General features: G+C 41.1%; 1 protein-coding gene across 19 annotated transcripts in view; it reads right to left on the bottom strand.

Moving 5' to 3' along the window:
- Positions 1-17,364, bottom strand: part of TENM2 (teneurin transmembrane protein 2) — a 1,969,530-nt gene that overhangs the window by 293,873 nt on the left and 1,658,293 nt on the right. For all 19 annotated transcript variants that reach the window (XM_040444168.1, XM_040444170.1, XM_040444289.1 and 16 more), the window contains one exon: positions 9,960-10,194. In XM_040444168.1, the coding sequence (XP_040300102.1) occupies positions 9,960-10,194 (235 nt within the window). The remainder of the gene's footprint in view (positions 1-9,959; positions 10,195-17,364) is intronic.

Below are 17,364 nucleotides of genomic sequence, written 5' to 3'. Positions count from 1 at the left end.
AATCCATGTTCCCTAGTAGAGGAAGTATGGTTGATAGGAGATTAAAAAGTTACTATGATTAAGTTTTCCATTTTAAATTCTTATCTAAGCATATACCAATGCAAGAAGAACAACATCGTCCACCTTCTTCTAAGTGCAGAATTTTAAATCCAATTTGCTCAAATAATTTTAAAAAATGAGATTTTCTTTTTATTTTAAAAGGTGCTTTTTATTACTCACAGTAACTTGGATACTATTCTACATCAATGAAAATACATTATTTCCTTTTACAATAGAAATAGATTTCTAGTATAATAGCAGTAAATAACCTTTTTTAATGAATATAATTTGTCAAATTAGCTTACATAAAACACCCAGTGCTCATCCCAGTAAGTGCCCTCCTCAATGCCCATCACCCACTTCCCCCTTCTCCACCCCCACCCCCATCAACCCTCAGTTTGTTCTCTGTATTTAAGAGTCTCTTGTGGTTTGCCTCCCTCCCTCTCTCTTTGTAACTATTTTTTCCCCTTCCCCTCCCCCGTGGTCTTCCATTCAGTTTCTCATGATCCACATATGAGTGAAAACATATGATATCTATCTTTGACTGACTTATTTCACTCAGCATAATATCTTCTAGTTCCATCCACATTGTTGCAAATGGCATGATTTCATTCTTTCTCATTGCTAAGTAGTATTCCATTGACTATATAAACCACATCTTTATCCATTCGTCAGCTGATGGACATTTAGGCTCTTTCCATTATTTGGCTAATGTTGAAAGCACTGCTATAAACATTGGGGTACATGTACCCCTATGCATCAGCACTCCTGTATCCCATGAGTAAATTCTTGGTAGTGCTACTGCTGGGTCATAGGGTAGCTCTATTTTTAATAAAAAAATGTGGTTTTATTTATTTATTTATTTTTTATTAAAAATTTTTTTTCAACGTTTTTTATTTATTTTTGGGACAGAGAGAGACAGAGCATGAACGGGGGAGGGGCAGAGAGAGAGGGAGACACAGAATCGGAAACAGGATCCAGGCTCCGAGCCATCAGCCCAGAGCCTGACACGGGGCTCGAACTCACAAACCGCGAGATCGTGACCTGGCTGAAGTCGGACGCTTAACCGACTGCGCCACCCAGGCGCCCCTAAAAAATGTGGTTTTAATTGTCCTATCATGGGTGTGCAACATCTTTATGGGAGGACTAATTGTTGAGAAATGGACTTATAGATGTTTATACCCAACTGAAGCTTTAACAAACTGAAATACAATCTCAATACAATCTCACAAATAAGAAAGAAGTGTTACTCATTCTGTTGTGACATATAAGGCAAGAACAGTTAAAACAATGATGACAGAAATTGGGGGCATTTGCCAATTTCTCAGTCATTCTGGGTAAGAAGTGATTCTATAAGGGATTTAAAAATACACAATTTTGAGGGTGAGCCTTTGTGGTTAGCACTGTCATGACCTCTAAGAACGAATATTTGCAAATATGACTCATGAAATAGTTTGAAATCATTTGGTGGGTTTGGGAGGGAAAAATACCTGTCTGAGAAAAAGTTTCTTACATTCTCTCCTCTAATCTAGAGAACGCAGCCCCAGTGGAGTGACCTGGCTGAGTGCCCTGTGCAGGACTACAGTGCTGGGGACACACAACTCCACCTTACAAAGGCAGGCGAGTCTGAGACTAATAAATCAAAGGAAGCTTCAGAAAAGTTGCACAGCCTACTTCCCCTGCCTGGGAGAACCATGAATGCCTTATCTGGCCTCTGTGAAAAGAAAAGGATCATTGGGGAGCCAGAATTAGAAAAAGACTTGCACTTCATCAAGTCTATCCCTGTCTGAACCAGATAAAATATCCTCTGGGAAGCCTTCAGGAAATGCCCCAAGGGAGTGACACTTGATATTAGCTGAATGGGTGAAAGAGCACAGAGTTGGAAATATTTGGCTTTTTTCAACTGTGAACTTAACCCAAGAGTCTTCAACATTTAACATAGACTCAGGGCAGAGTCTTGTGCTTACAAGGCATGACCACAAGGTGGCCTCAATCCGTGATTGGGTCCCCATGGTCTAGGCTGCTGAGGGACAGTTTTTAAAAAAGTTCTCTTTACCTAGAACTTAGCAGGGGTTAACTTAAAAGTAAGAAGTTCAGGTCCTTAAAGCCTTAATAAACTTAATAAGGCTTTAGTTTTATGGCGGGAGCCAAATTTGAAAAGGACAGCCTCTCCTTCGATAGCTCTGTGTTCAAGGATGATTCCAAATTTGCAGATCCACACCAAGAGCAGGTTGGAGTGGTCTTAAATAAGATGTGATGCTTGTTTCTTTCTTAATGCACCTAGTAATTTGCACACGTGCCACAGCACTTTATTTATTCTCTTATTAATGGTCTGGAGTGTGTTAAACACCACAAGTCGTAAATTGCAAAGCAGTAGATCAGACCAGGTTCTCTTTATTTTCCTGCCAATTGTCAGAAAGTGATGTGGGGTGCAGGGGTGCCTCTTCTAACCGGCTTTCTGTCTCCCATTCCCCCACCTCTTGCCTCCATCTGACAACCAACCCCTTGTCTCCATCTGCCAAGAAAAAAAAAAAAAGACACAGCCTAAATTCTCATTGGAGAGTTTGCCTATTGAGCAGCTCAGTTATTGAGATTAATAAGCTGCCAGTTTCCAAGGAAGACTAAGAAAACTACAAAATTAAAGTGCACTGCAACGTGAAATGCTGCTGGTGGCCAGGCGGGATCACAGTGTCAAAAAGGCAAGGTAAAGCTATAAAATAAGGCTGAGCTTGAAAGGCTAACCTAAAGGTCTCATTAATTTCCATGTTGCCTCTGACGAGAATTTAGAGGGGGCATAATGTTTTGCAATATGGAGAAATCAAGCTGCCTATTGATTTGAAAAGTGCTTGAATATATTTGGTTCACCCAGAATGAATTCTGGTTTTCAACTTCACTTGAAAACATTAAAAAAAAAAGTCCCAAAAACCCAAACAGGTTACCTTGGTTTAATATTCTCAAGATCAAGCTTGTCAGTGATTCTGTCAGAAAATTAATCCTTAGGTAGAAAAATCAATCTGAGAACAAGTTTGGAACAGTCTTCGGGCTCAGCATGGTGAGGATGTTTCAACAATCTTGTTGCTTCTCTGTGAAAACCTTATTTACTAAAGGTCTTGTGTCTTGATTCCCAGATACACACTACCAATAAAGCATCTAGATTAGGCTAAGATAACTTCATGGCAAAGACAAAAAGTATATCTTCTAAAATTCTGATACCAAAATTAGATTTTTAAAATGTCACTCATCAAGCCCAATGTGCTCATTTCTTTATCAGAGTACTTACACAACCTCCTACTAGCAGGAATTACCATGGTACTCCAAGTAGGACCAAGTGGTCAGCCATGTTACCCCTAGCCGTTTGGCTTTCTCTTATTAATCTGGCAAAGCTCTGTTTGAGGGATAAAAAATGTACAAATTACAGAACTGAAAAAGTAGCAGTGCTTCTTATTTCCACACTGTCAATTTGCTCTTACATTTTATCAGATGCAGTGTATTAAAACTCTGTAAATCAGCTCACACGGATCCTACGCTGCCAGGGCCGTGGAACAGCGAGGCCTCAGATTCAGCACTGTGGCTGCCACCAGACCCAAAGTGCTGCAGAGAAGAGTCCCTTAGCTCTTGCTGGGCTTTTGATTTTGTCAGCGACTCAGTCTACATCCAGTAACAGGCCAGAATTCATCCCATAGATAATTTCTTGCCTTAGGTCACTTATAATGCATTGACCTCACCATTTCCACGGCCTGACATATTAAGTTGTTGTGTGCCATCAGAATAAGCATTGTTTTGTTTTGTTTTTCTAGTTCCAAAGGCACTATCATTTGGTGGTTATGAACATGCCATTTGGAGTCAGACCCAGTTCAAGTTCCAGCTCCACCACTTACTTATTTGCAGAGGTGTAGGTAACATAATTTTCCCAACCCTCAGTTTCCCTTTATTTAAGATGGGGAGAGTAACATAAACCTAACAGAAGGGTTAAGGGGTTCAATGTGATCATGATGTTAAAACTAAGTGCCAAGCAAAAGGTATTTAATAAAGAAAAATTGTTATTTGTAGACCTATGTGATCATGTAGGATAACTGCTAAATTGAACATATTTTCTGGAGAGTAAATTTTTAAAGAGAAAAAAAATTAACTGCTGACAGCTCTGAACATGGTAAATATGCTGTTATTTGTAAGGCTGAATTTCCACATCACATCTATTATTTTGGAATCAAAATATTTAGAATCAAAACAGCTACACTTAAGTCTCTTGTTACATATGTGGAGTTAACGTGCCTGAAACTGCACTTCTGTTTTCTGCCACAAAACTTGTTCCATCCTCGGGAAATGAAATCACTATCCAACCAGTCTCCTAAGTTAAAAACCTGGTCATCGTACTCTCAGTAGTCTAACCCACAGCTCCACAAGTGTTCATTCCCACTTGACTCTACCTTCAAAATATACTTCACGTCTATGAATGTTCACCTTCTTGCCAGATTGGTAGGAGAAAGCCAGATATGAGTACTACAGCTACCAGGAACCTAGCGGACACCAGGACACCTTTCATCTTAACCATGATGACATTCTCTAAACTGGACCTACAATAGACTTGCTGTACTTTCCACCATACCTCCAACATGTTTGCTATATGGCAGCTCTCACAATTCAAAACCAAACCAAACAATAGTATTTTATTATTTTGTTCTCTTATTTAAAATACATCATTGACTTTTCATTATTCTTGGGCTAGAGTCCAAAACCTTTAACCCAGCCCAATGGCCTGCAACATCCTGCCCTCACCTGCCCTTCTAGCTTGCTTTCCCTTCCTGGCATCTTAGTCTTTCTTTCCCCAGCAGGTCATTGTTTTGCCACCTAGAACATTCTTCAAGTCTAATTAACACTTACTCATCCTTAGGGCTCAGCTCAAATGTCAATTTCTCATGCGTCTGACTTCTCTATACCTCACACAGCACTTAGTACATTTGTCATGGTGGGGAGGCATGTATCTAATCATTTGTACACTTCTGTCTACATCCAGCCTGGAAACACCACAAGGGCAAGGGCTTTGCTTTTCTTCTTCACTGCTGAATCCTCAGTACTTGGCACATGATAGGTTCTCATAGTTATTTCTTGAATGAATAATGGATGATGATCTTAAAAAGCAACTTGCAAACTTGTTTGTAACTTGGGGATTTTGATAGTTAAAATTAGGGCTTCTGGAGTTAAGGGTCTGATGGAGATTTTTTATGTATTTATTTTCTGTTCACCCTGTGTCAAGATTTGTAAAGACAGGGACGCCTGGGTGGCTCAGTCGGTTAAGCGGCTGACTTTGGCTCAGGTCATGATCTCTCACTCCGTGGGTTCGAGCCCCGCGTCGGGCTCTGTGCTGACCACTCAGAGCCTGGAGCCTGTTTCGGATTCTGTGTCTCCCTCTCTCTGACCCTCCCCGTTCATGCTCTGTCTCTCTCTGTCTCAAAAATAAATAAACGTTAATAAAAAAAATTAAAAAAAAAAAGATTTGTAAAGACAGAAAAGGAATTACTGACCAAAAATGGGAGCTTCTGGTATTTTAGGGAGAAAGTAAAACCAGAGGGAAGTTTTATTCTGCCAGGGGATTCTCTTTACTGATGTGCTGCTGAGAGATTCAGAGAGAATTCAATAAAACACATAGAAGAAGGAAAGTTAGCTTCTGTCATCAAGCTACTTTGTACCATTTTAGACAAGAGAAGCTGACTTCAGAAACTCCCCAAGAAGCAGCTGGCCTGGAAGATTCCTGACCTTGTTATTCTCAGGAGGGAAAAGTGTAGATGGATGGTATCAACCAGGAATTGCTCATGGATTTTGTTTCAAGATGTAAGTGGGTGGAAATAAAGATGGTGGTCATTTTGTTACACATCATATTAGATAAAGACAGTATTGACTGCTTGCATTTAGCTCCTCTGCCCTGAGTTTTTTTTTTTCCCTTCGATTCTGTTATGGTTTATACATGAATTGACTGGTTTTGGTAGCAGAAATGTATATGCACTGGTCTCTTACATGATTAACATCGGTAGAGAATTTTTAGGCTTTTTGTCTTGTGTTAAACTCGTAATTCATACAGTCCCATTTTTGGGCTATGCCTCCTTAACCAGCACCTTTAATTCTACTTGTCACAGAAAAAAATGGAAAAAAAAGCGCAGTCTAGAGAAGATGTAACATGCCTCATTAAGATGGATGGGAACGTCAAAAAGCAATGCAGAGAAGCAAGGGTTTGCTCCTCACTGGTCTAAAGAAACACGCTGAACTTGGCTTAGAGTCTCTGGGGGTGGCAGCATGCCTGCTCATCACCTCCCAGTTATGAAATTCTTCCATCACACCCAGAAGTCTGTGTTAGGGAGAGTAGAGGTGGTGAAGCCGTTTGTAAATTTCCAGTGCATTTTCGAAATTGATGACTACATCATGATCAGCCTCTATGACCTGCCTTCAATGGTTTCTCTCCTGGATATAGTTAACCAATCCTTATTTGGTATAAAAGTAAGAATGGGAATCCTAGTATGGCATCATGCCCATAAAAGAAGGGCTCCCATGTCTACACTTTCTCTTGTGGGTAAGAAAATGATCCTATGAAACTCACAATGTTCCAACATTTGAATAAGTGACTTTGTTCAGTTCTACAGTTTCCAAGACTATATTAAAAAAAATACTAGGGAACAGAAACAAAGAGTATGCTACAATCTTTGACTTTTTTTTCTACCTATCTATTAGGCAAATTATTATCCTCCTCTAAAAACCCAATTCAAACAGATACTCAGTTTGAAATGTTTCCTGATCATCCTGGAAGAGTTAATCACTTCATCCACTGTATGGTCACTTTAGTCTTAAAGTGTATTGTATACACTGCACTACCCCTCTGTTTATGTACCTATCTCTTCCTTTAGATTGTGTGAACTTCAAGGGCAAGTTTCATGTGTTACTCATGACCTCCCTAGCACCTCATATAGTGTGTTTGGTATACATGAGGGACTCAGTAAATATTTGCTAATAAGACACTGAATGATAATATTTTAAAAAGAAATGTAAAGCTCAACAATTCTATTAATTACTGCTGAAGTTTTCATATACGGGACCAGATGCACATCCAAGTTATATGTATTCATGAATTCCATGAACAGAGCTGCTGACTTCTGCACCCTGTGTTTGACTTCTGGTGATAGCCCTATCCCAAGGGCCTCACATTCTCTAATCTTTGGCCCTGGAAGGCACTGATCAAAGGATATCCAGATGTTGTTCTTGCTTGCTTTTTTCTTCTGACTGACTTCAACATTTTGGCAATCCTATCTACTCAAGCTTTGTATTGAACTTGCCTCCTCCAAAACCTCCATTGAGAAGCCCTAATCCTTGGAGAAATGACAAATATATAAATGATTTACGGAAGGACTCTATAGATCAGATACAAATTCTAGGAAAGTTAACTTCAGAAAAATAGGAAGGTGACACACTTGGCTCTGCTGGTCCTCTCTCTACCAGATACTTGTCAAGATAACACTTGATTGCAAATGGTTTTGTAAAGTAAATCTCCTGGAAAATGAATTATTTTCATCAGCAGCTAGGAGACAGGAGATGGTTTCTGCACCATATGCCTTGTAATCGCCAAAGGGAGAATCTTTGTGAGGAGCAAACACTCTGATGGATTTTGCCCTGTAAATGTAACAATTAGGGCAATAAATGTAGTCTTGTACGTATTCATTTATCAGACATCATGCCACCTTGTTTTGTGTGTGGAAACCAGTGGAGGTCCATCCAAGGTGGTTCAGAATGTCCCATCTCACTGAAGCCCTAGACCTCTTGCAAGTTACTTTGCCCCTACACATCTAGATTGTGCATCTTTAAAAAGGTGGAAGTAATGGTCCCTTCCTACCTCACTCTATTATTTCAGGCTCTAATGAGATAATGCAATAACGAATGAATACCAGGCAGATACAAAGTGCATAGTAAAAACTGGTGATGAATGGTGATGGTGGTCCTCTTCCTTCCTTCCTCTCCTCCTCCACTTTCTACAATGGCTAGTACATTTCTCCTTCCCTTTCTCCTCATCCTTCTCCTTCATCTAGTTCCCTCTATGTAGGCTTTATGTCCAGAAACTCTTTTTCAAACAAAAGACTGTTAATGTAAAAGAAGGTTGACTAACGCCCAACAAACTCTGTGGCAGAAGGAAAAAAAAAAAGACAGAAAGTCTTATACAGCCTTAAAGATCACCACCAGCTATGAAAATATCCTGAATTAAGCCATGTGGACCAGTCTGCTTTCAGCCTAGAAACCTTTTGACAAAGGTTTATTAGTGCAGTTATTTTTAAATGTTTATTTTTGAGAGATAGAGAGCGAGAGAAGGAGACAAGAGAATCCAAAGCATGCTTCATGCCATTAGAGGAGAGCCTGACACGAGGCTCCAACCCACAAACCGTGAGATCATGAGCAAAGCCAAAGTTGGTTGCTTAACCAACTGAGCCACCCAGGTGCCCATATTAGTGCAGATGTTTAAATATATCTATTGTATGTAATATACACATATAATTTCTACTGACTTTCATATTTTAAGCCTCACAGATTAAGAATGTAGGCATCGTTAAAAATAACCTATATCATCAGAGAATAAAATTTATTACGGTTTAGAGTGACCACAGTGACAATGGTGCACAAGTTATTCAAGATCTTATAAAAATAGTAAAAGAATATTATAGGTACGAAATGACATAAATGCTATGGCTTGCATAGTCGCTTCCAGCAGTGTGCAGATAATTCACTTGCCATTACAGATTCCTTTTGTTTTTCCTCAAACCTAGCTTATTAACGTTTAAAAACTTAAGTGAGAACTGTTTATTTATTTATTTTTTTGAAAGAGAGAGAATGAGAGGGGGAGGGGCAGAGAGAGAGGGAGAGAGATAATTCCAAGTAGGCTCTGTGCTTTCAGTGCTGAGCCTCAAACAGGGCTCAAACTCACACCGAGAGATCATGACCTGAGCCAAAACCAAAAGTGGGACACTGAACAGACTGAGCCACTCAGGTGGCCCTAAGTGAGAACTTTTTCAAGGGTCAGCATGAATTATCGCCTTTCTCTGTTTCGTTTTCATGGTTCTTTTTGGCAAGGAAACGATAATAACTGGAGCATACAAACCATGACAGGGTCTGGGGTTGGGGTGCAACAGCGTTCCCCCATCTAGCAGCCCGCCCACAGCCTCCACAGTCATTCCTTCCCAGCCCATTGCACTGTGACCCACACACCTTGTCTCAGGGCATTAAGGTGGGCGTGGTTTTGGAGGACCAAAAGGGGAGGCAAGAAAGGGACAGAAGAAAAGGCAAAACAACACAAAGCCAGACGTGGAGATCACTTTGAAACTCTTCCCTCCAACCTAAGTGCTGCCCCTTTTCTCTTGTTTGTTTTTGTACATTCTTGTTTGCCCCTCAGGCATCAAGCTGTTAGTGTGTACAGGAGGGATTAAAGTCAGACGGCATGTTGGATGAAATATAAATTAAAATTATACTTCTGTCAGTCTGGAATCAGGGATTGTTTCTCAAGGTCTCCCCAAACACTTAATTTCAAATGAGTCTTCATTTATTACTTCAGGAAAGGCCAAATGCATAATTTATCAGCAGCTTTCAGTCAATATACCCTTATAAGCATGTTTCCCATGAGCCTTTGAGTAAAAATATGTTATGCTAATTCTATTAGTTGGGTACACAAGATCTAAGAAAGTAAACAAGCATTAAAAGGAGACACATGTGAACAAAGAAATACCTATCAGCCTACCATCCAGAGTCAAATTACCAAGGGAACAACAAAGAGGTGGTATACTTGTCCTGTTATTTACACCAAGACTGTCTCCTCGACAAGAATCCTGAAGCGTCTAGGGGACTCTGTGCACATGACTCAGGTGGGGCAACAGGTGTGACCAGCGATGGGGACTTACCTAGTCTCCAGTGGCACGTTGCTGTTTAGCACCCAGCTGTCCTGGAGCTGAACGGACTCCGGTGTGGTGGCCAGGTCATTGGGTGCAGGAGCTGGGGCGTGGATCTGGCTCCGCCGGTTGGTCAGTGAGTTCCTGTTGAGGGAGTTGGCAGATGAATGGTGATGGGACAGAGTGTGGTTGTGAGGGGGAGGCAGAGGGGGCCTCAGAGTCGATTGGCTGTGGTGATTTGGAGGACCTGCAAAGAGAAGAAGGAGAAATGGCCATCAGTGTCTGGGCAAACCTGTGCAAACCTGAGGAACAAAGCCTAGAATCAAAGTCTTTAGGTTGGTAATTGCTAAAAGTCACAAACAAGAGAGAGAGAGAGAGAGAAAGACGGCATAAAGCGTTCCAGGGTTGGTTACTAACAAATAACATACTTTGATTTGCTTTCTTCTGTAGGCCTCAAAGGAAGAAGGAGGAACTAAATTAGTAAAACCAGGCTGGAGCGTATTAATCTTGAATATGTTAATCTTAAAGTGGAAGTGACACAGACCTGACAGGGCTGGTCACTGATATAATAAGTCCCTGTACCATTTCCTGGTAAACCAGTACATTGCATGCATTCTTTATAAACATTTTCTTTTTCTGAAAGGCAATGAGAATATGGTACACTCTAAGTCAGAGAGTAGCATATTCAAATACCTGTAGCAGGTAAGCAGGGAAGTCAAATGGGCCAGTTGTGGACTGAGGTGATTTGGAAAGGTTAGGAAGCACCCCTCACTCAGATCCAGGCCCATGTGGCCATGTGGGGATAAGGGCCCAATGCAGCCAAGTCTTCTAGTTTTTCTAGGAAAGCTTAAGATCTGGACTTTTAGATAAAATTTCCTGTTTCTTAAAAATGTTGATGATTTTTTAAAAAGGGTATTTGTTTTAGGTGTTATGTATAGATGTATGCTTTTTTTTTTTTCGTGAGAGTCAGGAAAATACCTGTGAGCTTGCTCAGACATCAGGGTTGATGTTTTCAAACCTTGACCCTTACTCCAAATTGCATCCTCTTTTCTCATCTTGAAATCCTCTATCCTCACAGGAAAAATGCATAAAGGAGAACTATACCTCTGTGTGTATCCCCTTTGTAAATATGACCACAGATGACAACTCCACACAGGGTTTTCCTAGCAACCCACTCTCAATCTACAAAATGAAATATTTTAAGCATAATGAAAACGAAAGTAGTTCACTATGCAATGTAAGCCTATAATTTGGTTTTAATGGCTGCTGAAACATGACTTTTAATTTGTGTCCTTTTTTGAAGCCTCCAGTCGAGGTTGGCAGCTCACCAGGTGACTGCCAAGCCTTGTCATTTTGGCCCCTGCCAACTTTTAAAATCCTCAGCCCCTGCTGTCCTGGCTTTAAGAAGTTGGCTCACATCATTTAAACAAGCAATTTGACACAAATTTCAACTACTTGTCTCCTTATGTGGCCAGGCTACATCTCCAAAAGGTGTAATCTACATTCTGTAGCTCCTGTGAAGCCTGCGGAAATATTCCGAAAGAAAGACAACATGTCAAGAAGATGCTAGGTTTGGAGAGCATCATGACCAAGGAAAACAAGAAGGAAAAATAACAGACACAAGTGGTTGCCCGAAGTTTCTATCTCTGGGCTGAAATTACTTGGGGGATTTTTTTTTTTTTTTTTTTGGTCTCCAGAAAAAGACAACTAAAACTAAACCCCAGTGGGAAATGCCACCATACAGTTGTACAGGTTTTAAATCGCATCCTCCAAATGAACCTGCAATTCGTATTTTACATCAGGCACCAGTGACATTTTAAATATATCTTTGAGGCAGTTTTGTAGCTGTAGCAGGCTATTACATTTTCTGGCTTTGTTGTCTGTCTAGTAATGTATTATTATATACTTACTTAGCGTTTGTCTCATGTTAGTGGGAAGAGGTGAGAAAAGGGGATGAAATGATTTCATAATGATCCTTCAGAGATGCTATCCAAGCCCCTCACACAGGGTTAATAAATTTTCATGCTTTCCTTTCCCCTCCCTCAACTCCTATCCAAGTGGTGTCATTATTCTCCATTAGTGAAGGAATCTTGAGACTTGCCTCAGGAAGATGAGATGAATCAGTGTACAAGTGAGAACCCACCCTCCTCGGTCCCCAAGCCCCAACTTCCCATTTCCCTTGGCCCCTGGCCCCACCTCCAGCACTCCAGACCACACACTCTCCCAAAGTACAAAGAAGCCATGTGAGGCATTTAATTCACTAAATGAGATACCAGAATTCTCCTGCTTCCTGTCTATTCATCCTGAGCTAAGGTTTCTGAGCCTGCTTCAACTTGTGTGGCCCTTCTTTGCCCATCTGTGTTCTGTGTGGGTGAAATTCCTGTGGTTTTCCCTTTTGCTGATGCTATCCAGGGGTGCTGCTAAGGGGGAAAGGGAACCATGGACCCAGGTGCTATGTGGCATGTTTCCTATAAAACGAAGGATGAGCTTTCAAGTTAATTGCAAGAGATGTCAAGCTCCCTTTCCATTCTTTTTTTTTAAGTTTATTTATTTATTTTGAGAGACTGTACCAGCATGAGTGGGGTAGGAGGAGAGAGAAAGGAGAGAGAGAATCCCAAGCAGGCCCCACACTCAGCATGGAGTGTGATGCGGGGCTCAATCCCACAAACTGTGAAATCATGACCTGAGCCGAAATCAAGAGTTGGAGGCTTAGCCAACTGAGCCACACAGGCTCCCCCAGCTCTTTTTCCATTTCTACTAAATAGAAGGCCCAGAGCTTAATGGAGGAGATGAAAGAATACATAGTGTTCTTCTCACACTGCCCTCCTGTACAGCAGTATGTTATTTCACTGCAAATAAATCAAATTATTGATGGCAACAACAAAAACCATCCGGCATCCTCAGTATTAGATGGCTTCCTCATTACTACTGTTCATTTCCACTGTGACACTGATTATATTTTCTCCTTTATCTATCCATCCAACAATTGTATTTTTCAACTATGTACAAGAAAAAGAAAAGATGATTAGAATACTGAGTGGGAAGAGCTACCACTGGAGAATATACAGAGAGACATGGAAGAGGCACTTGGCCACTGGTTAGGAGAGGAAATCTAAAGGACTGGGTTCAAGGGTTGTGTCTGCCCCTTTTAAATAACATGAACCTAGGCCTACAACTCCATTTCTGTAATTGTCTGAGTACTCACCCACCACTCCTGACAACAGCAGTAAGTGCGTGTGAGTCAACATGAAGGATGGAAAGGAGGAGGAATGCACAGTGCCACATATGCCACCACATATGCCACCTAAGGTAAGGTCTCCAACCATGTGCATGGAACACTGCTTGCTTCTTTCAGGAATAAAAGCATGGATAAGACACAACTGTGGCTCTCAAGGAGCCCAGATTCAAGTATAGCAGCCCCCAAGCTGGATATGACCAAAGATTCCGAGTCAAGATTTTGTATAGTGTTCCAGATCGCTGACTTCTCTTGAAAACAAAAACAGAACAAAAACACCGAGTCTATTCCCTCATGGTAACAACAGGATATAGCTGAGTGCTTTTGGGTGGTTTTCTGCTTTGCCATTAACCCTAACAATCCCAGTTTATTTTAATCTGACCGGGTGTAAGCATTTATGTTGCCACTGGTAGGCATTTAGGTCTCACCCATGGTAGCTTAGCATTCTGGGTAGGTCACATATCTCTCATATAACAACACCCCTGCTACAATCACTCATTTCAAGCACTTTTTGTGTTTCCCGGTTTTCATTAGTCATCCAATGAGCTTGCTGGATGTGACGGTTTTCCATTTCAAAAATATGAACAATGGCCAGCAACACGCCTTACTGCTTCCCAGGAAGCCAAATTACATGAAAAAGGCCTTCTCCAAGGCAACTAATGTCTTCAATGTATGCTGAAACAGAAATGATTAACAGCTTGATGAAGGAACCTAAACGTCCACTCTGAGTTCTACACATTTATTGGGTTTAATTAATGTGCATATTAATGGCTCTTCTATTACATAAATAGGAAATCACATAATAATGCAATTGAGCCACAAATAACTATGTAACATAAATGCTTACATAGTATCAACTTAATAAGTATGCTATTAGCAGGCAAAAGGCAACTGTCATTAAAATCACAGTGCTTGCCTATTATAGTACACCTGATTTATCTGGAGTACCTAGAATTTATTTTTAGGTAATGTGTGGCTTTTAGTCCTAGGAAGGAGGAATTGCACATTTGTTCTTTGTGAAAAGCTAGGGCAGGACAGGTAGGACTCCTGGCAAGGGTAAGTGAATTTAGAGAGAGGCTGCTGCCTGTGTATTTAAAAACTAAGTGCTTCAATTGTCCTGTTTGCTTGTTTGGTCTTATTTGCTGGAAAAACCTATGCTTAGATTTGTTGATGCCAGAAATCTTGATCCTTACAGGGATGTCATTCCCATATTCTGTCCTTCCTAAATGCCAATTGGTTGACGGTGGAGTCATAAGAAAAATAAAGTAGTTCTTTGTTGTTGGGTCTAACAAGGTTAGCCATGGGGCCTGCAAAATCCTGGAGTATCAGCTCTTGTGTTGACTAGACTAGCAGAACTCAAACAGCGTGTGGAAACAACCAACACCCACATTGTCAATAATATATAAAGGATTTTCTTTGGAGCAAAGGAAGTAAATTCTTAATAATTGGCTATTGTTGTACTCTTCCTAAATAAACAGATGGGGGAGGTATTTAGGCTAGGTCTACCCTTGCCAAGGTGGGTGGGTGTAGAGGAGAGTAGGCAGGCAGGGATAGACTAAGATAGCTTTGTTTTGCTCTGTAGTCCACACTATTTTTTTTCCTGGTGATTAAAATGATAAAATGTATGAACAAAAAAATTGTAAGTATAGGCCTGCCTAACTGCCAATAATTCACTCTTTTTGGAGATGGCATGCCAACTGTTGGTCTTTAAAAACTTCAACCCCTTGGACCCTGAGATGATGAATTAACCACAAACTCTCTGCCTCCTCCTACTGAACTATGTCATTGGGGCAAGTTACATCTTGAGAGCAATTTGAAGATGCTAGAAGTGATGCTCGTGTTGGCAGAGATTTTGGACTCTCTGGTTAGCGAAAATTGGCACCAGGACATGCTGTACAGATCTGACCTCAAATGGGAGGCAGAGGGGAATCAGAGGGAAGATTTTCAAGAGTAACAGCCTCTAGTTAGAACTGGGAGTCTGCTGCAGATAACCAGCTTTGTGGTTGGCTTTGAACCCCTGCTTGGCCACACTTACTTGCAGTATGACTACTGGAAAGTTATGTATTTGTTTCTTTGTTTCTTCATCTGTAAAATGGGTAATTTTACTTCTCTCATATAGTTGTTAGGAACATCAAATGAGAATACATCTATAAAAAGCCTACCATGATTCTTGGCACATATTAAGTATTAACAAATGTTATTAGTATATATTATGTGTTATAATTAATAATACCGATCATAGCAATAATAGCAATAGCAACTTTACCTCGTGAGGAACTCTGGCTTTCCTGCCTCTTTTGAGTGGTCGCTTTTAAATCAACATATGTTTAAATCAATATATAAAGGCAAAATCACCAACCTCAGACCTCTTCCAGCTTCAAATGCTGTCTACAGAAGGGCATTGTGACTAAGTGACGTGACACAGGCATTAATATGCACAATCTCTAGAGCATTGCTCTAAGAGCTTCCAGAAATGGAACTTGGGATTCAGAAGCGTTCCATTTCTATAAACAAACCATTGATGTTAATGACAGCAAAATAACACCAACAATAGGTGCTAGGAGTCAAGCTCTCCTGTGTGTCTGGTCCTGTGCTAAGTGCTGTATACAAATTATTTCAATTTGTTACCACTCGATCTTATGGGGTAAGTTTTCTTCTCATTCCCATTCTACAGATCCAGCCAGTGAGGCTCAGAGAGGTTAAGCAAAGCCCCAAAGGTCATGTAACTTAGTAAGAGGAAGAGCTGCTTTTGGATCCCAGGGTTTCTTCCCCATTCTGTCATATGCAAAATATCAGGAGGCCCAAAATGCACTCACACAGGGAGAGAACAGAGACCTCTGTCCTGGTTTATACAAATCACCCTGACAAATACAGAGGAAAAACTGGTTTAACTCACTTCTTTCCACATTTGCTTAAATGGCAGAATGAAAACTTATGAGGAATTGGAGGGAATTGCCCACCTCAAAGCTCTGCACCTCACAGTGCTGCTTGAATCAGGAGAAATAGGCCAGAACAGCCAAACTGCAGTGCAATCTCTTTTCTGTGCCTTCCCAAAAGGCCTTTCTCAAACTTCCTCCTCCGTGTGCATCCTGGCTCCCATAACCAGTGGCATGAGGGATAAGCAGCAATTAAGTCTTTTGGAGACAGAAACAAGGGCACACTATGTCCCAGCTCATCCTTCCTGCTCTGACTGAAGGTACTTTGCCAACAGCCTGGGGGCAAGGGAGAGGGGTTGGGCGAGTCCAGATCCAGCCTCGTCCTGTGTTTAGAAAGAGGTGGAAAGAGATTTACTTGTGTCTAAGTATTGGACACTCGGGACATTCAACTTGCTTGCTCCTTCCCTGTTGTAGCATCTACTGAATGATTTGTCCTCTCAAGAATAGACTTTTATTGTTACTGACCACTGGATGGTATTGCTGGCTTTGTAGGGCAGTGACTGATCTGCAGTGTTTCTCAGATGTGGTCACTACTGTAGCAAGCTGCAGCCCCTTCTCCACATTTCAGAATGGGGGGGGGGGCGGAAAGAGAAGAAAGGATGAAGGAATGAGCCAAGTTATAACCTCTTTCTCATCTCCCGGTGCTCAGCTATAGCTTTGACCAGTGCCTCTTGGCCTGGATCGCACAGTCCTGGATCAGGGGACTGTCCTTGATAGAAAGGCTAAATGCCTGAGAGGAGCACCAGAGAAGGACAGGGCTGTGTTCACTCATAAAGAATGATTTGTAGTTCTCTTGCTTACACTACATATATGACCTCAGAGAAAAAGCATTCTGAGTGCATTCGCAACGACACACACACCAACACTGCATGGCAGAAGCAAGGAAATTGCCGTCACCAAGAGCAATCCTTTGCAGGCTTAGAAACCAAAGTTTTGTCAGCTCTACCTACATTCATAAAAAATTAGGGTTTAGAGGGACATCGTAGGTCATCTAAGAACTATTGCGCCCGTTTAATAAGCACCAGCTGTGTGATAGGCCCTGTGTACATTTCACCTTATTTAAACTTAAAACAACCTTCAGAGTGGATATTGTTCTCCATGATAAAGACAAAGAAATGGAGGTGCAGGGCGTTAAAAGATCTGTTTCTCTCCTTACATGTTGTATTTAACTGTAATACATCTGGGCCCCTCCTGAGTGCATACTGGGCATGTCTCTTTCATACCCTAGATGCATGGTTTTATATCA

This window comes from Herpailurus yagouaroundi, unplaced genomic scaffold (assembly GCF_014898765.1).
Source record: "Herpailurus yagouaroundi ecotype Mexico unplaced genomic scaffold, PumYag 29, whole genome shotgun sequence".
Lineage (NCBI taxonomy): Eukaryota > Metazoa > Chordata > Mammalia > Carnivora > Felidae > Herpailurus > Herpailurus yagouaroundi.
The sequence above is the reverse complement of the archived record's forward strand: the minus strand, read 5'-3'. Positions and strand labels throughout refer to the sequence as shown.